We start from the raw sequence: 22,444 nt of genomic DNA, 5'->3' as shown, positions 1-22,444 counted from the left end.
TCGTTCTAGTTTTATAGATTTACAGAGTTTATGATTTTATGGTCCTTTTTGTCAAGCCACTATTTGTTTGTTCCACATGAAGTAGTTCATAGTGTTCCTTTGCTAAACACAATGCCTCTTGTGCTTTTTGATCAGAGTCAGATGCCCTCAGCAGGTCCTACATCTGGGAATGCTACTTTTGGCACCACAAGGATCTGTGATGCCGATGCGCCTGAGGGTAAGTCTGTCATCTCTGCTAGCACAGTGAGGTAGCACCGGCCCAACAGTGAGATGTTGGAAGAACTTACAACACACCATCAAAGATTTATTCCTCACAAGTCAAGTCTATAGTAGAAGAAAGAAAGGACAGTGTACAGCTCCGCCATTTTATGTAGAACACTGTTCAGTAATCTTTATAAGCATTCATTATTCATTAAAGGGAATAATATCAAGGACAAACATTTACTAATGCAGTGCGTGCCCTCTTGCTGTCTCCATACCAACACTTATTACAGTATATCAGCCATGAAAACATAAATGTGTGAAAGTACATCAGTGATCTTTATCACAGTAATTTATTCATTTGCCGAATTGGTGGTGAATATGATGGGATTTTCATGTTTGGTTACAAAGCCTCAGATAGTTTTAATAATATTGGAGATACCGAAGACCTAACATAAGCTTAAAATGTATAAATAGAACTCAAATAGTTGTGGGAAAATCACTTAAACTTATCAGTCCATCTAATTTGAACTATCATTCCTGCAAAATATGAAAGGAAATAAACAAGATCATAAACATACCTTGTATATGAGTATACTTATCATAACTCATATTTCCATGCTTTGTTATCCCCCAGTTCAGTGCCTTTTAAATTTTTACAAAGACAAGTCTATCTTTAAGCTGTTTTCAGCAGAGGTCTATTAGTGTTGGGGTAATCATTATTTTTTCATAAATGAATCAAGGTGTGGGGCCATAAAAGCTCTCCCAGAAGACGCAGAATTGCATTGCAATTAAAGCAGCTAATGAGTGTTGATGTGTTTAAATGTCAAATACATTATAAATAGAGTAATGTTCATGTGGAAAACAGAAGTAGTTAATTCTGACAGTCAATTATTATTTTAATAATTAATATTAAGCATACTTCATAATGCCTAAATATAAAGTGGTACTGAATGCATCCCTTGACTGTGCTAGTCTTAAATTATTGCATTATTGTTTAGTTAATCATATGTATGAATACTAGTATATAATGGTAATTTGCTGAATAGTTTTTTCTCAGGACTATATGTTTTTCTTTGCTTTGGTGGATTGCATTTTTTTAATTGGCCTCCTTGTTGTATATGTGTTACTTAATGAGGAGTTTTCTTTATGTCTGCAGCTAGATTATAAATTCTACTATTCATTGCATTTTTAGGACAAATTGTTGATATGATGGAATATTCTGTGTGATGGTAGAAATGTGTCCCCCCCGTAGGGATTTGGCAATGCCATTTTTAACGCGGAAGCTATTTATTGCAGGTTATTGTTCCAATTTGGGGCGTGATTTTCGCATGCATTTCGCGTGATTTTCACGTGATTTTCGTGCGATTTGATAATTCTTGTGATCTTATGCTTTGCAAGGCAGGGAGATTTTGGTAGACATGGAGGAGAAGCGTGAAGTTGTAAATACAGAAACCTGAAACACTTTAAATTATTGTTCTCAGGAACCTTAAAGCTTTCATTTTTAAAGAATTGTAGTTTCACTGTTGAAGTCTTTTTGTTTGTAACTCAGTGTTGTCTCATGTGAGGGAATTGGGTTTTTTTCTTTGTAAAAAATCAAATGAAATACAGTTGAAGCCATTTCTTAAGTGAATTTGCAGAACAATTACTGTTTTGAGATATACAACATTGCAGTGAAGATTTTGGCTATATTTTTTAACCTTAGTTTCATGTTAAGACTGTTATCTAAAGAGTTCCCCAGTGCATTTGTTCCCACAAAGACTTCCACTATGTTGCCTCCCACTGTCATTAAGAGAGGCATGTGAGCCTCGACCTGTTGTGTCAGGAAAGTTTAGAATGACAATGAGGTGTTTGCCTGAATACAGCAAAGATGTTAGAGATAGCCATTATCGACTTTGTTTTCATGAATAATTTTCACTTTATCCAACAGCACTGAAAATGCATCAAGACAAGGTAAGACAGGCAGAAAATAGAAAGATAAAGCAGAGGCAGAAGAGTAACAGCAGAGATTAAAGGCAAGATATTATTTGTTTACAGTAATCTGATGTGTAGACACATGCATTTTGGTTCTCTCCTACCTTTTGGTGGGCTAAACTGTATTTTTCAAAATGTTTTTCACATTTTGTTGCAAATAGGCGTTGCCCAAATTAATTTGCTGATAGCTGCTTTGAATAACCTATAAATTGATATTTAATCACTGTGGACTTACTCACACAAGATGTTGCTGCTTATTGTTGTTGTAATAGTTAAAGTATAGGAAGAGGTGTTTTATGCTGTTGAGCCCCTTCCACACAAGCAGTCAGTCCCTGAAATATTTTGGAAAAGTTTTTACACAGGGTCATGTCTTAACATGAACAGAGATCAATATTCAGGGACATCTTTCCTTCCACTCTCCCACCCCAGTAATATTTTGGCAAAAATGCCAGTACTAGTTTGGGAATGAAAGTGCTAACCTTGCAGGGACAAGCATGTAAAAGGTTATTTTCACCTGAGGAAGGATGCTTTCACATGGAGCCCGCAAAATAACCATAAGACTCTGCTGATGGGAGTGTACGGAGAGAGTGTGTGCTGGAGCCAGAGAGAGAGTGATGGTGAATGTGGTGAAGTTTAATCACATGTACGTTTTAGCGGTGAATTATCAAGTAGTGGTTTGCAGTTTTTGAACAAATACATGCTGCAGCTCCTCACAACCAGCATACGTTTCTCATGTCTTGTTTCATGACTGCTGAGCGAAGGGACTGAGGTTTGCTCAGGAGTGAGTATCCACCTCGGCCATCGCGTACACGCACACTTGGCCTCGCTCCATTTTCTTGTTTTGTAGAATTTCATGGCGGCTAGCATTTGTAAGTGTTGCTTTACCACAATCTGGTGGATTGTCCATTGCCCCATTTATTCCCATCTATGTCATAGCATGTGTTAAAAGATGAAAAAATTACTTCATATTGAATAAATACCATTCCATACCATTTATTGTTCCCATAGGGAAATTTGTCTTGGACATAGATGCTGCGCCCATAAATGCCTTCACAGTCACAATATAACAAAACACATATGAACAAAAGAGCACTAGCTACCAAATCACACCAATACATTGCACATAGTGCAAACTGCTCATGCAAAATATTGCACATACATTGCACATAATACATATTGCACACACCCTACTGCTAAACTATTGCAAAATCCCTGCAACCTTAAGCAGCATTGCTTAAAAGTTTGAGTTTACCTAATGCCTCAGTTCAAAGCACTGCTATGCATCTTCAAAGCCTTATTGACATGATGGCACATCATTTGTTATTGGGCCACCCTTTTAAATGTGGTCCTGTACTTAAGAGGTAATAAAGAAAGTAAAAAATAAAGTATCATCTTGAACCTACACAGAAAGAGGATGCAATGTCCCAGACTCGTTTTATGTCAGACACACAATGGACTGCACAGTCACTGACTTCAGTCCAGCTTAACTGCTGTGCAAATTTGTCCAGCATGTTAGTGATCAACAAAGAGATCTGTTTAAACATTACGTTGTAAACGAAAAAGAGAAATGAAAAAAATTATACAGATCGGATTGCAATTGTCTCGCTTATGACAGAAAAAGGCCACATAGGGTTGTAGTGTTGTCAATTCATCAGTGTTTATATGCAGAGCAAATTATCAAAATATAATTAATGCTCATGATAATAAAGGTGCAAGACACAAGTGTATGTGGGAAAAGTAAAAATAATCATTAGCAGTGCCTCAAAAGGTTATCCCAGTAATTTATTGGGAACTAGTATGGGTGGGAAAAGGGAAGAAGATGTCCAGAGGAAATTGCTGCATTTGTTTACAGATTCTTCAAGATTTAAAAATTACTTCATATTGAATATATTTATCAGTTTATTAGTATTCATACACAGAATATATTATGAAAATAATTTTGTGTGATTTTCTGTTGAAAGAAAGAACAGAAAAGTGCATCTATGTAGTTTTTCTTAATATCTTGAGACTGATAAGCTCAACTAGAACCAGAGGTGATCCACATATTTGGTTGGTCTTTTAGCAGTGGGTTTAGTTCGTGTTTGGCGACGATATCAGGGTTACACAACGTGGAGGTGCTAATGGACTAATGTCTTTGACATTTGAGGAAGCGGACCTCTTTGGACCCTTTTCTAATGAATCAGTGGCACTGTGCACAAAAGACAATCAGTGATCAGTGGTTGCTTTTTCCATGGCCGCATGGTGTTCTTTTTTCAGATGGAATCATGTTTTTTTTTAGACATAAAAATCGTTCATCACTGTGTTGTATCATTACATAATTTATAAGGAGAACCAATTACATGTGCAATAGCAATAGCTTAAACTAAAATTTAAAATACAATAAAAATATGATATGTGATGCTTTATTTGGTGAGCTAGCAGTAAAAGAGCGCTTCCCTCTGTGCAGTGACAGTGATACAGTTGGCAGGTCTCAAGAAATTAGTCCATACCTGAAACTGCTCACAACAAAGTCTGCAGATTATCTCAGGGCTTTGAGCAGGCAGACATTTCTACGACTGATATTCAACAACAACTAACACCAAGACAATCTAATAAATAGTTCTACAGGTGAGAGAAAATAATATGTAAATTTCATTTGGGGGTGAACTAGCACTTTAATCACATTTACCTACGTGATATATAAGGCTGCGTTCAATTAATTCAACTATTTTTTATACTTGACAGTAATGCCAATACCGCCAAGATACGGTAATTACATACACAAACGCCGATAATACTCCTGTTTACATAACAGTTCAGCTGGAATTGTAGAAATTAATTGGATTTTTTTGTTTTGGTTGTTTGTTTTTCTCAAACAAATCATTTGTTTTCTGTCCCACAACTATCCCAATTAACTCAGACAGATTCAGCCTTGATTCTTCCCGGCTTTGTCTTGTTGTTTATTGCAGCCCCGAAGCTGTATTGTATCTGTCTCAATGAGAAATTAAAGATAACTGTGGACGTTGAGCTGGATTAAGTGAGTGAAATGAAATCAAATGTGTTGCTGGCACTACAGGACCCTCAATTAGTAAGAACAGAAATCAGTTATGGTCCAAGCAGTGTTAATTACTGAGGTCACATGTCAAAGGATTGTGGGATCTGTTAATTCGCACTGTTATAATAAAGGGGTCGTGGTGCCAGAGTCCTTAGGACAGTGTAGTATTTCTGCTCTCCCTGTTGACCAGCTTAGGGATACGGATCCTATTTTGGCCATCTTGGAAATGGCTTTCATAACAGCCGTTGTACCACCTACCATGAGGAGGAGGAAGTGTCAAGCAGAGACAACACATGCGACTGAGAGGGAATACAATCAAAAGCTTATCGACCGCTATACTGTAGCAAGTAACAGGTGAAAGATTTGTCTGGTGAAAGAGTGCAACTCTGTCTTATATAAAGCAGGTTTTTATCCAAAGGAGAGAGTACCTCATCTACCCTTGGTATGAGGCGTTTTTTTTTAAATGTCTGTCGCAGTGAAGAGGCAGGGAGAGGGATGGGTGGTGAGGACTAAATGGCTACATGCCAGTCAGTCAGCCAACCAGCTCATCTAGATATTTCACTAATCTGCTGAAGGGTCATTTGTTCTAGTTTTAATCTGAACAACTTCAGTTTAAGAAGTCTTCATTTGACCTACAATTAAGGACAAAAAGTGAAGGTGATCCACTGATAGTTACCGTGAAAACATTTTTTGTCATAATATTTATATTTTTTTATTATCAATAATTAAAATACAACATGCTAGCATAGAAGAATGTGTACCAAATGCACAAATACTATTACTGTACACACACTTACTATACTCATAAATACAGTCTCTAACCCTGATCCTAATCTTTATTGTGTAGACATCTGTAACAAACTAGAAAACTAGAACACAATTTTTCCCTCAAGTCAGTGCATTGCACTTCAATAGACCGCAACCAATATCTGAATACCAAAATATACATACAACACAATAAGGGTTGGGGTCAGGGTTAGAGAATGTAATAATTGGTATAGAAGAATGTAGTATGCGTACAGTAGCAATATGTGCATTTACTGTGTTTTGGTGTATTTTAAGCTTTTATTCACATTATATTTGTTGTAATATTTTTTTTCCATCAAGTGTGAATGCATTATGCTTCAGGAACATGTTAGTAAGCTCTTGGAATTTTTATATTTCTTCATATTTATTTATTTTTAATCAAATCCAGAGCCACAGCATTAAATCAGTCAGTCTGTTATACCCGTACGCTTTGTGAACAGTATAGTATTCTTCATGCCATGTCTCCTTGGAGAATTTTTTTTTTACCATAGCATGACCAAGAGATTCACAAACATGAATATGAATTGACATCTGCATATTCTTTAAATTTCAGGCTCCTTGCTGTTGATGTGAAAATAAGAATGGAAATCCACTGTGTTAGAAAATGGCTTCAGAAGGGCATCACTTTGTAATAAGCCTCAGTGTGACACTGAATCAAATGACAGCTAAGGCAAAAAAAAAAGAGGTTAGATGTCAAGGTGGTAACTGATTCGCCAGTTGGTCACAGTGATGTAATGACGCTAACACCTTGATGAGCAGGTGCTCAGTGCCAAGCTCTCCATTATGTACTCTAAGGTCATTACCACGCCATTACTCATTTGGAGTATGTACTCAAACGGAAATGAATCTTCAGGAATTAGTTACCAAGGCCCCAGACAACCTGAACCTTGAAGTCTTCTTCAGGTTGTAATTAAACACAGCATATGAATTTTTGAAGGAAAAAAAGAATCAGGATACTGGTCCTTTGCACAAAAGTGATGCTGCTTCCCTCCTTATTTTAGCAGCTGTTTATTTTAGCTCGAAAAACATTTCATCCTCGTCAGGTTCATTTTATATCCATACTAATTTTCTCTCAAGCCATTGACACAAACTTGAACCCACGCAGCACCGAATCCAAGTTTGGTTTATTGCATTTAATCACTTTATTTTGAAAGTTCTTTTAATAAGTAATTTAATTAATGTATCAAATTAAACTTTTTTTATGGCATCATGAAGTCTGGCTGAACCTGAGGAATTCTCAGCATTAGACCAGGCTGCTCTCTCAAATTATTCATACCACCATGATGCTCACGCTGCTACTCACGGTGGGTGAGTTGCTTTGATCAAAAACTCTGACTTGCATCTAAGTCCTACATCTAACATCTGCCTTTGTCAGTCAAGATGTTGTTTTTTATGCAGTTGTACTTACATCATCATATCATCATATCATCAAAGAACACCCTGTTGGATGATATGACATTTTAAGGGGTTTTCTGTTTTGTTTTTTGTTTAATTTTCTAATATTTGAGGATCTCAAATGTTAATGATCCATCAGACCCATTTAAATTGGCCTTTACCTTGCTCATTGATGCATTTGATTTTGTTTTATTATGACTGCTTCCATCACAGATTTATCTGTCTTCATGTCTATATAATGATCATCCCTCACCCAAGAAATTAACTGTCGTCCTTGTTGTTTATTGCTGCCATGTTAATGCCTCCATCATCACATCTGCAACTCCCATTATTGGTTACATTAGTTCCCTGGACAGTCCTATCAATGATTTTAATGACATTCTGTCCACACCACTCCTGACTCAATTTTCTCTCAAAACCGAAATACTCTCTAGAGTTAAAGCTGTCAGATTCTCTCAATAAGCCCTGTGTATTTTGTGTACAGTTAAACCATAGTACAAAATTTAAGTGTGTCAGTAACAGCATTTTTATTATGGAGTCGCAGCTCTAAACCTTTAAAAAAGAAACCCCAACTTTTTCTAGGAAGGAGCATTTATTTCACTCTTATTATCAATACATCCAACCCAAGGTTTTGTTCTTGACACATACACTCAATTTGCCAATAAATGCCCTCTGGGTCATTGCTCCAGTTTTTCTGCTGATGATTTTCTTGTCCTTTTTCACTGCTAAGGTTGACACTATCAGAAAAAGAATTATACTGATTGTGGTATGTGACCCCTAGAGCCCGCCTCATTCTGTATAAACGTCTTGCTGACAGTTTAAGCTGAATTTTAACGATTTTAACAAGATGAAGTCCAGATTTTACCTTGCAAGACATATCAGTTTATTTGAATCCCAGAGATGAAACTTCTAATACAGAGGAGTGTTTTCACACTATGGACTGCTGTCTGTTTCCTAGCAACTTGCCAGTTTCCACTGCATTGTTTTAAAGAGCTTCAGGGGGAAGATGGTCGTAATTTTATGTCTTGCCTCTGAGATGTCAGATGCCCAAGCAATTTTCAACAGGAGACTCCCTCAACCCCAACACAAATTAATAGTCATTTTCTTTGTATCAAGGGGATCATCATCAATTTGCGTTACAATGGAATATGTCAATCAAATGTTATTCTCTTGAAAGGAAAATGTCCATCTTGTAATCTGCAGACACCCCTTACCTTTTAAAGGAAAATACTGTTTCACAGCTTGCTCGGTATTGTGGAAAAAGTCCTCCACTATGAATTAATAGATGTATAAAGACTTAACAATCAAGATTTGGCTTCAAAGATTTATAATTTAGGGTGCCTGCAATGCAAATGCAGGCACATTATATATTATTAAATTAATACTCTTTGCTTAAAGCAGCTCTAATCAATATTTTACACTTTATTTTTCTCAATAAGGCTCTGATAAACCAGTTGTACACTACCACCCCAGCAGCAAACAGCAGACAGACACACTTAGTGATCAGCTGGTGAACATAGTGGAGCATTTGGCAGCTAAAAAGCATTTTTTTCCCCTCAAGAGTTGGTGGAGACAAAAACAGAGCTAAAAGAGGGGTGAATATTAGATGTACATCTGTCAGTACCCCCGAAAAATCAAAATAACTGGAGGGTTGCTCACAAGTTGTGTTATTGACTCAGTTTTAGTGATGTAGGGGATGCCCAGATCTTAACAAAATTATGTTGAAAGTAGATTGCATCCGTAGTAGAATTTAAGAGCTTTGTTGTACATGACTCCTATGCAGTATCAAAAAGTATGGAATTTGATTTTAGTAATTTCTAAGTCTGGAGAAGTATCGAATAAAATATATTAATGATAAAGATAAGATAAAGATAATTGGAATAATATTTGTGCTTCCACCGTGCTTCCACTGTTTTCTAAAATATAAAATTTCTAAAAAGAAATTATTCATCTAAGAAGGGTTTTTTTCATGACATTTAGGGCAAACAGCCAGAATGTTTAGCACAGAGTGCTTAAATGTGGTCTAAAGCAATGCATGAAGTATGTTGTGAATGCACACTCTTACGCAGAGTTGCCTTTAGGCAGCAGCCTGCAAAACAGCTCCGCCTAAAGTGCAGTACAGTATAACCGTACCAAATCTGGACATCCGCAACTAAATTAGTGGTCTAAGAAAGTGCTGCAGTGTCTTTGAACTGCATGTATACATAGCATCAAAAATAACCAAATTTTAAATATGTCTCTGATTATGCAGTGATTTACCTAGCAGTTATTTGTTTAAGAAAAGCTTTATAGCTTCATTCATCTACTTTCCATGGACGCAGTGAATAAACAAGGCTGCACAGATGTCGCAAAAATTAAATTAACTTTGTTCATGTCATTTTTGGCTCTTCATTATAAAAGTTGGTAGGAACAATAATATAACATTACTTATTCAATATGTTAAAGTCTAGGTGGCACTGCTTAGCTTACTCCCTCTTCGGGCAGAGATAAACTTGTCTGGGTTTGGTGTGAATTGATTTATAAGCTACAATGTTCTGACAGTCATCCAGCAACAAAATAGCATACATAGCCAAAATGTGAAATATATGTTAATAGTTGGATTTTTAAAACCATTATATACATAATAATAGCTGTGTGTTCTCAGATGGTAAATATGGCTTGAAAAATCTACAGAGAAGTCAGAATTTTTTTGTCTGGAAAAGTATGACATTTTGAAATGGAGAATGTGTGGGAACCTAGGTTTCTAATAATAATGAGTGGTTAGTTTACTTGATACATGTGTCTTTATCTTAAGGATTTGAGCCCTGCTCAAATGGATTTTCTCTACAAGTGAAAAAAACAAGATTTAATACAGCAAGAAGATGCTTTATGGGTTGCATATTTATATAGCTTCACAAAGACCCAAATATTAAGCTTGTCTGAACATTTATGAGTTATGCAGTGATGCAGTTATCAGTAAACGGAAAACTGTATGGCTGCATTCATCATCATCACCATGGACACAGTAAAACAGTGCTCTTATTTATAAAACATTTGTAAAAGACACAAAAATATGGTGGTGATAGAATATTATTATCTGTGCAATGTGTTGAGGAAAAATAATACGCAAGTATAAGGAGCGCCTGTTACTTTACTTCCTCTTTGGGCAGAGATGAACCTGTCTGTGTTTGCTTTTAATTTGTAAGAGCTGCAGTAAAAAAAAAAAAAAAACAATTTCAAACCATTTATTAACACAATAAACATTTAGTTGTTTGGACTCAGATTTCATATTTGGTGTGAAAAAATTACCAAGAAGTGTGTAGAAACCTTGGTTGTAAAAGTTTGTAATTTTCATTCTTTGCTATTTGTCGGTAGAATGAGTAGTTTGTTTACTAAGACACATTGTCCTTTGTGTCTGCATCTGAAGGTCTTGAGCACTGCTCTAATGGATTTCTTCTTCAAGTGAAAAGCCCAAGATTTAATACTGAGGTTGCTTTTGGTGAACGTTCATTGAAAATGTGAGAAGCCAAAAAATTTGAAAATAGTTCTGTTGAAGAAATATCAGCATCCTCAAAGGACACTGGAATTGCTCTGAAGTGCTCTGTTGCTTTTTAGATGGAGAGAGAGTAAAAGCATACAGTGTAGGGACACAAGTGCTCGCTGATAGAGAGAGGCTTTCACAAGGAACACAATGTGTACGTGTGTGTGTGTGTGTGTGTGTGTGTGTGTGTGTGTGTGTGTGTGTGTGTGTTTTCGTTCAGGGTTTTTATGCATGTGTTTGTGTTGGAATGCAGGGATGAAAGTTATACATAATGCATCATGCTACATGGGGCAGCACTCACCCTGGTATCATGAGTCAAGGTGAAATTACCTGCACTTGCACATTGCCCCGTGCTCTTATCGGAGAACGGTAATGATTTCAAGGTGAAGTGGGTCAGTGGTGTACATGATAATATATTTAGGCAGACCACTGTTGTGAACCATCTGCAGGTCCCACTCGGAGCCCTGCAATTCAGGTGAGCAGCTGGAGAGCTACAGATGGCTGAGGTACTGGAGGGAAAGAGTGGGGTCACGGGGGATGAAGATCGACTTACTTTTTCTATTATTTGTTGATCCCGGTAAAGTACAAGCTGATTGTCAGTAAACCTTTAGAGCCACTCTTTTTAATCTTTGCCGTAGATGAAACAGCACAGACCTGGAATTAAAATTTCAGCACTCTGAAGGGGAAAGCTTTTGAAAATGCTCACTTTAATGAATACATTCTAAAGCACATGGAGGTATTGCTGCAGACCTTGATGTCATGTAGCTCAGTATAAGTCTGATTGTACTGTTCATGGGGTTCAAGTCAGTGTGAAGAGCTGTGTAAGAAACAGTGTGATAGGAGCAGCTCAGCAGGGTTAGCGTTAATGCTCCAGATGGCTCTCTAACATAGCCAGACAGTGCAGTTCGTCTTCACTTAAGCTTTGTGGACTTTCTCTCTCGCCTTGTTCTGTCGAAATTATACAAGTCTGATTAGGAGTATATTGAAATATTTCTCCCTTTATTGCTTTAGTGTGCATGGCTGAGCTAATGAATACATGTGATCTGAAGGCAAGCATTTCCCCCTCTTCCCTTTCTTCTTGTGTTATCACACAAAAACAATTGGAGCACTGAAGAGAGACCCAGACACTGCACGCATATCATTGGCACTTCCCGCATTTGACGTCATCAGCATTTTCCCATGCTTGCCAATACTCATTCATGCACATAAAGAGCAATGACTCGGCTTTAGAATTCTTATATTATTCCCGCCGTCTATCCCAGTCAGATCAATAGCCACATCAAGTTCTGTTGAAAACTGGAGCGCTAGGATTCAAAGGTGATGTCACCAACACAAAGCACCAAGCTGCTCCACAGACGGAGAGAGCTTTTGGATTTTATTTGCAATAAACACATTTTTTTATGTTTATATTCATGATCACAGGCCGTATTCAATACTGATTGAGGTGTTTTTGGTCATAGCACACTCAAGAGTTTGCTTGCAAGGGCCAGTTTGAAAGGTGCACCCAGAAAATGGATACCTTTGAGGATAGTGTCAGGTTCAAAGTGATTCATTAAATGTATTATGACAGTATAACTTTGAAGTTTTTACTCCTTTCACTTTTTACACAAATCTCCCTTTTTTAAATAAGTAAGTAAGCTGCTGTTTGGTAAATCAGTGAGTTGGATAGGAAAACTTTTCAAACTTTTTTGTGGTTGAGTCTACTGTATGGTGAGGACATCACTCCTAAACAGAAATGTTCTCTTGACTGATTTATTCATGACTATGGCTGCACTTAGTAGTAGAGTACCAAAGGTAGGGTTGTCACGATACCAGAATTTTAAACATCAATAAAATGTTAGTATAAAATTCATGGCAAGAAGAAAAAAACACAATACACTAAATAGATTATTTTTTTCCATCCGTTCATCCGTCTATTGTTGTCCACTTATCAGGAGTCGGGTCGGGGGGGCAGCAGGCTGAGCAAACAGTTATTTTTTCCTTGTTAAAATTAACAACCCACACAGAGTACTGGTAAAAGAAAAAGTAACACTAAGTCTTTATTTGTATAGTCCGCCCACAGATGGACCAGATTATAGATTATAGAGCATTTTTAACATTTCAACAGTTTATTAGCTAAGATTCAATAACTCATCTGTTTTGCTCCAAGGAGGGATGTCGTATGTTGTATAACCTTCTGAGGCGAATTGGGATTTGTCATATTGGGTTTTATAAATAAAATTGAATTGATTTAACAGATGGGTTTAAAAGATGCAAAGCAACAGAATGAATGTTATATTCTCCAAAAAAGTTCTTTACCAAAAAGAATATATTCTGATGTAACCCCTCTGTAACCAACATCTTGATTTAATCACATAATTTTACAGTAACTGTAACTGATTACAATTACATTTGTTAGTTAATGGCATGTAGCCCATGACCCGATCCCGGAGAAGCGGAAAAGAAGGTGAAGGTGAAGTGGCATGTAACTAGTTACTTCCCAACACTGCTCAGAAAAAAATAGTTGAACTATTCACTCAACCTTTACCTTTACCAACCTTTACCTTTACCAACCTTTGAGAATGAGTTGATCATCTTCCCTGTAGTTCCTGATGTTAGACAAAATCCTCAACATGTTACAATTCATTTCCATTCTCAGTCTGACATATCATCCACCCTAATCAATTTCCACAGGAACAAAACACTACAATGTCACGTGATAATGAGAAGACCTCAATTTAGAACAGCCTCAGTAGCAGCATTTGTCTTATCTGTAGTGCTCACCATTATTGTGCTTACTCAGGACAACAGCTTGACAACGGTGTTTGTCCCGCCCATGGCACTGATTGGCTAATCCCCCCAATGTGTGCACTGGTTTTTATTTTATCCAAGAAACTGCTGTTTTGTGTCACAATGCCAGACGAATCAGTCAGTTTGTTAGAGTGGATGGATTCCAAGGTCTCGATCCAGGCAACATTATTTCATCTGCGCAGCCATGGGTCAAAAATCTGATTGTGGATTTGTTTTGTTTCATTATACCTTAGTACTTTAGATTCTATCAAATCTATAATTAATAGAGATTGTATCATTTTAAACACGAGGTATCAAAAATTTAGAAGTGTTGAAACCTTTAACAACTGTAATCAAAGGTCCTTGTTAACGGTTTTAGCAAACATCAGTCAGAATAAAGCCATTGTTACTAATTGAAAGGTAACAATGGGATATCGTCAACATATATTGAACTTAGTCTGAACCCACTATATACAACAACAGTACTATTTTTAGATCTTATCGACTTTTTGAAAGAACATATATCATTTGCACTTCAAAAAAAACCTGGAGAGTTTGAGAGGGTCCCAGATGAAGTTGCACACCTCTTACTTCATCAGAGAATCGGGGTTACATGAATAACCCATAACCCTATGGTTCACTGTCTTGACAATTTGTTGGTGTCTTCTTGCGTGTCGCGCTTTTACCTTTCGCCTTTTCAATGTGTAATACTGGATATATTTGATGCAAGGCTCCATTAAATCTTACATCATCCCAGTTCTATCAGCTGGTTAAGCCATATTCACATTGACAGTGACATGGCTTTCCTCTTTTCAGAAGACCGGTTGTCTTTTTTAGTTACAGTGACAAAATTGCCCAAGGCACAGCTCCATGTAGTAATAGCAGCCTGTTTTTGGCTCTTAAGTGAGTGCGGACTCCTTTATAACACAGATGTATAACAAGTGCTACACTTGTGCAATTATAAACACCATGTAGCGATAGATGTGTCACGTTTTATTGCACTCATGCTGTGTTTCTGGATGGTAGTCCACACAAAAGAGAAGTTACTTCTCATATTTCTCTAAAGACAAAAATGCTGTCCCCTCAGTCTGTCTGTCTGTGGTCGTTCCTTTCTTCTCACTTCCTTTACCTGTGCACGATTCTTCTTCTCTTAACTTCTTCCTCATCGGTCGGAAATCTATTTTTTCTTACTTTTATGATTCGCTCTGTCCTTCCTTCCTTCGGGGGTTTCTGTATCAATTAATCAAAAATAGAGAATGGTGGAGGATTTCTTAGGATAGTTTGATTTAGCAGACTTTTAATTTAAAACGGTTACGTTTTACAGAGGATGGTTTTGACTGCACTTTAGTTAAGTGGGAGATCTTATGAAATTAAACAGTTTGCTGTAACTTTATTTCTTTTGGAATTTTTAATCATAAAGTTTTAAATATTTTCGAAAAATATTTATAAAACAACAGTTTTGAAAGTAAGCTTGAAAAAATTCTGACTCTTACTCTTACTTACGGCCAGATTCCTCAGCCTTCCTCTTCAGGAATCACAAAGAAAGCTCAGAATTTTTATGGCCAATAAGTTTTCCCTAGGTCAGGAATGTACCATCGCTACAGTATTTTAACTTCTGCTTTTTTGGGTTAAGGAAAGTTGTATTTGTGCATGCTGCTGATTTCTTTTAAAACCCCTTCTCGGCAACTTTATGACTTGCATTTAGGCAATGTAAGTGCAGAGGAATTCCTTCCACACACATACAGGCAGTTGCACTCTCTTGTTGAAACAGTTTTCTTTTCTTTTCAAACCGAATTACACATTACTTTGGGCTTTATCATTTTGATTTTACTGGTGTATTAAAAACTATATTTATTTATTTGTTTCATGCAGAAACCCTGCACCTGAAAAACACTAAATGGGTGGAGTCACTTTTGCTTTTCCACTTGGCCCCAGATTAATTAAAGTCCCCCTGCACTCAATGTGTTTTTCTTCTGTTTATGTCACATAAAATGTCTGATCTTTAATATATTGACTTGTATCTGTGCAAAGTTTGTCACTAGAGAGGTATAGATGTCTGTGCATTTCCCTAAAATCTAAAGCTAAATTAGTTACATCTATAATACAAAAGCCAATTGCTGTGTAATACGGAAAATGTATATCAATGAGGGAACAGACTTCAACACAACACTGAGAAAAATATTGATACCTGCAGCAAATAAATAAACAAATAATGAAATAAATGTTATTGTTATCAATGCCCCTGTGTTTTCTCTATGGCTTTCAGACCAGTGTACTGTGACCAGATCTTATCTCTTCCTCCACAAGTTCTGGTTCTTCAGCACCATCTACTACTTTGGTAACTGGGCCTTCCTTGGGGTAAGTCCAACGGTGTAAATCATCGTCTTGATTTTACAGAATGTGAGAATTACAGTTTAGTCTTTGTAAGAAATTGAGGGAAATAAAAGCGCTCAGACAGATAAGACCTTTGTTCATTATTGGCAAAGATGAATTAAAAACAGTGAAAACTGTTTGTTTTGGGGTTTTTTTTATCTTTTGAGCAAAAAAACATTTACAGCAACAACATCTATAAAACATTTAATTTAGTTCAAAAGCAGTTCAAGAGTATTTTCTTCAGGGGAATAGCGTGAGAGCCGAAGCACATAATTTAATTTCTACTCAGAGAAAAAAGGTTACTAGAAAAATGATTTTCCGAGACTGCACAGAGCTAATCTCCTCAGCAAAAATACTTAATAGCTTCTTTCCTGGTGCTGTTGATGCATTCTATCGATCAAATGATCCTTATGAAATATTTCCTAATGTGTGCTTTGCTTATTATTTTTAGGCTTTCCTCATAGGTCTGGTGGTGTCCTGCTGTAGAGGGAAGAAGTCTGTGATTGAAGGAGAGGTGGAGGCAGACGACTCAGACTTAAGTGATGATGAATATGTGCACTGAAAACCAGTATTCACCCTGACATGTTTGTAGATATTCCCACCATAATTTAAAGGGACTAGAAAGTACAGATTCATAAACAAATAAATGGATGTCAGTAATTTGTTGTAATTTAATTTATTGGATTTAAGGAGTTGTTGCAGTGGAGTCTTGTGGATTCCCGCCTTGTTTTGAGTTGACACATCCTTCCCCTTAATAAGACCACTGAGACTGACTGTTGTGTCTTTCTCAGTCAATACTATTGTTGACTTTGGGATTCTGGGAGTGTCCTCCAACTCAATCCTACCTCGAGAATTCACTTATCAACAGACCGAGAATGACACAAATTGGTCATTTTTCCACTGGAGGAGACTCTCTTATTGCAGTAGCAGAGACAGAGTTGCACGCTGCTCTAAAACTGTGTCTTATTTGGAGTTTTGACTTAAATTTTTACACTCTCTAAGCACTTTCTAGACCCTTTAAATGGTCACTTTATGACAATATCTATAGTTGGCTCTAATATACCTAAAAAACTGCACAAACTGTTTTGCTTGCTTGTTTTCTGAAGGATAATTGGTATAAAAAAATGATTTTATGTGTTGACAGTTTTCAAAGTTTATTTCACTCATTTTGTCTGAGGTTAAATATAGTGCTAGAAGGTGTGTGCTTTTTTCCTTACATTTAATCATTTGGAGACTATAATTTAAGAAAAGGTTACTGAAATTGCATACCTGCACCGTGTGAAATGTAAAGGACCAATTGCAGCTGTCATGTTTCCAAAGTTTCAGATATTTTTAGTTTTTAAGTTGATGGGTTCAACAGCTTTTTGCTGTCTGTGTTGAAAGAACATGAATAAAGTAGAGGAGGAAAATAAACATAGAATTAATCAAATATGGATGTAATTTCCTTTTAAATAAGGAGTACTTCTCCTTTTTGTGAGTGCTCTAGAGTTTATCAACAGCAGGCTTGTGACATAGAATTATTAATGACTTTTTTCAGCAATTTTAATTTCTTTTCAGTGTATTTAGCAATGTCTAAATGAATATACCCTCATTTAGTCAACAAATTGACTCAAAATATGAATATGAATGGCCTTTTTTAAAATTTGGAAACCAAATATTAGTGCCTCATGAATGTGTAGCACCATGATGGGCACACACTACTGTATATGCTACTCCAAATTAGACTCACAGAAATCAGCCTGCATCTCATGATAAGTGTTTTTGCTTTGAGATATTAATCTTGGTTACCTTGGCTGAGCATCAGTGGAGCCAGCAGCAGGGATTGTGGTTACATGATATCGACAGAAGCTGCTTCACATGTAGTTTTAACCTGTTATTGGTTGAAAAGAATGCTGTTGTTGAAAGTTTTGTCGATATTGAATTATACCTGTATCTTAAGAAATAAAACCATTTTAAACACAGGTCCAGAAAATGTCACTTTTCTCAGTTTCAACTGTTTTACCCATCTTTTAATACCCAGTAGTCAATGAATGGTTCGCCTAATATTCTTGTTGTATGTAGAGGAAGCTGCCATTTGTTAGTTATTCACTGGGGAAGTTGATGTTTTCGGTGTAATGTTAATATCAAATTTTTAATTTTTTTTAATTTTTTTTTTTTAATACAAAGTGTCTGTATTACACATTTTTATGGACCGTAGAATTAATTATCTCTGTAAAACATACTTCTAAACTACTGGTTCATGAGTTCTACATGCAAACTGTCATTTAATGTATTCAAAGCTTCGTTCAGCTCTTCTAATTTTTATTTTCTCAAGTTTTGAGTCAAAAATTTTGTGTCCCTCCCCGCTGGCGACAAACATGGTCAGCCATAATTTCAAGTTTGTCCGTCTGTCCGTCCCTCCCTCTGTCTGTCCGTCTTATTCTCATGAAGGTAATATCTGAGGAACACTCCTCAGATTTGGCATAGACGTCCAGAATTCTTCAAGTGGACAGTTAATGTTTGTCTTCCGGGGATGTTCTGGATGATATTTTGAAATGGCAGCGAACCACAGAATCCTAATTTGCTACTCCTCTCTTTTATTAAAATCCCTGCTAAATTTTAGACTTATATGACAATTTATCCAATTGTAGGACCTTAATATTCACATGTAAATAATCTTGGCCCCCTGAGACCAAGCAGCCCAGAGTTGGGGGTGCTCCTCAGCTTGTGATGGCCCCAGGTATAGGCCAACAGGAACAAACAGTGAAAATAATAGTATAAGTATATACTATAGTATAGTACTTTTTTTTAAATATTAGGCACAAATGTTCACTTGGACTGAATGATGAATTGATGGGATAATGGTGGTCAAACGTTTTATAGGGCACTGTAACTTCACAAAAATGTGTTGTTTTATTTGCCATAACTCAAGAGTCCATACACTTATTATGACAAAGTTTCACTCAAATGTCTAACATGATGAAGTGATGACACTTTATACATCAAATGCCAAAGGTTAATTTCATGTGACATCATAATTTTTTGCAAAATGTTGGTGACACTAATCTTTGGTCTTTGTTAGATCTTGCTGTTGGGTTGAAGAAATGTGTGAAGCATCCATGTTTCTCAAAAAAAAAAAAAAAAAAAATACACCTAAAACCTTAAATTCCTTCAAAGTCTTATTGTCCTGACAGAGATAAATGGGTATAAACTTTAACTGCAACTTGACAAGTTTCCGGAGAGATAAAACTGTAAGGCAGTAATTCAAGTTTTAACTAAAACCAATACAGCTCCTTTCCAAAGCAGTACAGAGAGCATTTTTTCCAACAGTTGTCAAAATGTCTGCAGCCATTTTTCATTACCAGTCTGTCCCTGCTATCAGAAACTCTCCCAAACATCTTATCATTTCTCATATTGCTGTCTATAAAACATATTGGCTATGTGGTTTCCATCAAGTCTTATGAAATATCTTTCTCTAATATAAAGTCTAAAGATAAGATGTTTAAAATGGCCTTTAATTCTGAGTTACATACAGTATTTTTCTTCATTGGTCACTGACTATGACAATAATACTAAAAAACTGAGTTTGTAGAGAACTTTTCCAGCAAAAGTACAAAGTGCTTTCCAAGATGAGGAGAATATAAACCAAAAGCAATAATAATAAAACATACATACGCCTACATATACACATAGAAATGTGCATTTATGTATGCATACTTACATATACATATATCTGCTGAGGCACACAGATGTTCAAATTGACAAGAGTTGAGACATAATTATGACCCTTGTGTGACAAAATCTATTAAGACTCTGCAAAGTGCATAACCACACAGCCACTATCAGTCATTCTGTGAGTTGGAAAGTGTACTCTGCTGTTCAAAGCTTAGGTTTTGACACTCAAACAAGTCTTAGAGTACTCAGGACATGCATCAAATGAAAGTGACAGTTAAATACATCCCTCCTTGGATTAGCATAGAACTACTCAGTGCCTGCTCTGGATGGATTTGCATGAAATTTTGAGTGCATGTCCAATTAGAGTTTGTGTTATGCATACCTTGTCATAACTATTGTGCAAGCCCGCTTTGAGTTAAGCCATTATGTGATATGCCACCCCCTCATAGACTAATAAACCAAATAAGCCTTGAGCCAAAAACATGGAGCCCTAGAAGTCTAGCAGAGAGGATTGTGTGATCAACATGTCAGATCAGAGGATTTTTTTCTGTTCAGAGTGTAACTTTTCTTGTCATACCCCTTATTCAAAAAACAGTCTTGTCTCATCGTTTCCTTCATACCTGCATCACTTCTTTAGGCTTCTCTTGCAAGTTTGCTTGGAAACAATAAACACATTTACTGAATAAATGAATGAATTTTGTCAGGGAAATAAAAACATGTTTGCATAGAGCTACAGAGTTACTAAGATTAGTAAGGGCTGTATATAACTGATGCATTCAGAGACAGTTTGTATAAAATTGTAATTTTCATTGGTAAGCATGACCACATTTATGCATTTGAACTTGAAGTTTATATGCAAATTCAATGTTTATGTGTACACACCATCGCTTTAATCACCATTTGATCGTCTTGACTAAGTGTTTGCTTGTTTTAAATTTGCAGGGGCACCCCATGATGTAAGCGGGAGATGTTTTAAACCTGAACACATAATTGCTTTTGGACATAATTATTGTTGTTTTAAACAAGAAAAAGAAGCCACTAAACCAACAAAGCCACCGTGAAAGCAGTGGCTTTTAGACTCTAATTAATTACATCAGATTTTGCTTCATACCTGACCATCCTGCTAATTATCAGTTCAACAATGTAAAATAATGATCTCCCCATTATTTCATGTAATTTTCTGAAATCACAGCTCAAGAAACAAAAAAACCCCCCTAAATCTAACCAAAAAGTGCTCACTTTTTTGGCGTCTGATGGGAGATGAAAGTGTTTTTTCTTCTTTCTGAGGCAAACCCTGTTTTCAAATAAGGCAGAGATGATTGTGTGGAGTACTGTAGATACCAAGAGGAATTACAGAACAGTACAGCCATTGTCAGGGGCCTCTGTACCCATCATCTATCTTACTGCTCCACAGGATGAAAGACCATAATGCATTATACAGTGCATGGTAAGTACCTGCTGTGAACTCTTCCAAAGTTTCATTTTTGTTGAGAGTTTCAGAACTTTTTTTTTTCACTTCCAGTGCAACCATCCTGGAAAGTACAGATCTAGTTTTACGCTTAATTATAGAATTCCCTATTTTCCGACACACAGTGTAAAGTTAGTTAACTCCCTGCAGTTTGTCTCCAAGTTGGATGATAGGCCTACTTTTCTGCTGGCTATCAAACAACCCAATTTTCAGAATAAAAAAACTGTAAACCAAGGATCTGTAACATTTGCACGCTATTATGTGGTGAATATGTTAAAACATTGCATTTCAACAACACTGTGGATAATGTGTGGTTATGTTTAGACACAAAAGCCACATGGTTATTGTTCTGAAAAGACAAAATTCTGGTGCCACAATCGCCGCTGGATGGCTTGCTAAAAAAAAACAACCACTTTCGGCTGCACTATCTCAGCTAGTGATGGTGATTGCTTGCTAAAAAAACTACCTGTGTCATTGTTTGTTGTTCTCAGACAGTGGTCTGCAGTGCTTTATTTGCTTATTATGGCATGGGGGGCAAATTGTGACCCAGAGTGATGAAATTGTACTAGCGCAGGTCTTTGCCTAAATGTAGTTACTTTTTCTGTCAGGTGAACAGTTACCAAATTAATTGCAGCTCAAGGAACAAAAAATATATATATATATGAGAAAGGCTAAAGGTTGGGATGAGGGTTAGGGTTAATGTGTTCATTGAAAAAATAATGAGCCAATTAAAGAAAGAATAAAGGGGTCTAGGGCCAGGTGTAATTTCTGGTTAAGAAAGAGGTCAAAGGTCTGGTTAAGGTAAGAAACCCATAACAACCAACTATTCTCATCTCCAAACAGGTTAAAGGGGAACAACATACATATTCATATGTTATTCCTATGGACTATGACAGTCCAAAACTACAAGTAAACATGAACAACTCTTTCCCAAATCCAAAGTCTACAGTACTAAAACCTATGATGTCAAAGGGCACAGACAATAAATTGGGAGAGATGTTCTCAATGACACAGAACAGCCACTTGATGTATTAAAGGTACATGTTTCAGTTATATATTCATAACCATTTCAGTTCATAAAGTAATTTAAAATGGTAATAAATAAGGTGTTAAAAAGGTAAAATGTTTTAAAAAATATGTCTAAAAGGTACACTAAATTATTTAACTAAACATGTGTTGCCTAGATGTAAGGTCTTTACTACACTGCAGAGTGCAATACCACCCCAGTTTTGTTGGGGGCATTGTGGGA

The 22,444-nt window shown here is 36.5% G+C and overlaps 1 protein-coding gene across 1 annotated transcript in view; it reads left to right on the top strand.

Moving 5' to 3' along the window:
- Positions 1 to 18,034, top strand: part of lmbrd1 (LMBR1 domain containing 1) — a 65,745-nt gene extending 47,711 nt beyond the window's left edge. Inside the window, exons 14-16 of the mRNA XM_042501813.1 lie at positions 136 to 217; positions 15,967 to 16,058; positions 16,525 to 18,034. Of these exons, the coding sequence (XP_042357747.1) occupies positions 136 to 217; positions 15,967 to 16,058; positions 16,525 to 16,635 (285 nt within the window). The 3' untranslated portion in view covers positions 16,636 to 18,034. The remainder of the gene's footprint in view (positions 1 to 135; positions 218 to 15,966; positions 16,059 to 16,524) is intronic.
- Positions 18,035 to 22,444: the final 4,410 nt, after the last annotated feature.

Source organism: Plectropomus leopardus, chromosome 15 (assembly GCF_008729295.1).
Source record: "Plectropomus leopardus isolate mb chromosome 15, YSFRI_Pleo_2.0, whole genome shotgun sequence".
Taxonomy (NCBI): Eukaryota; Metazoa; Chordata; class Actinopteri; order Perciformes; family Serranidae; genus Plectropomus; species Plectropomus leopardus.
This window is presented reverse-complemented; position numbering and strand designations above follow the sequence as displayed.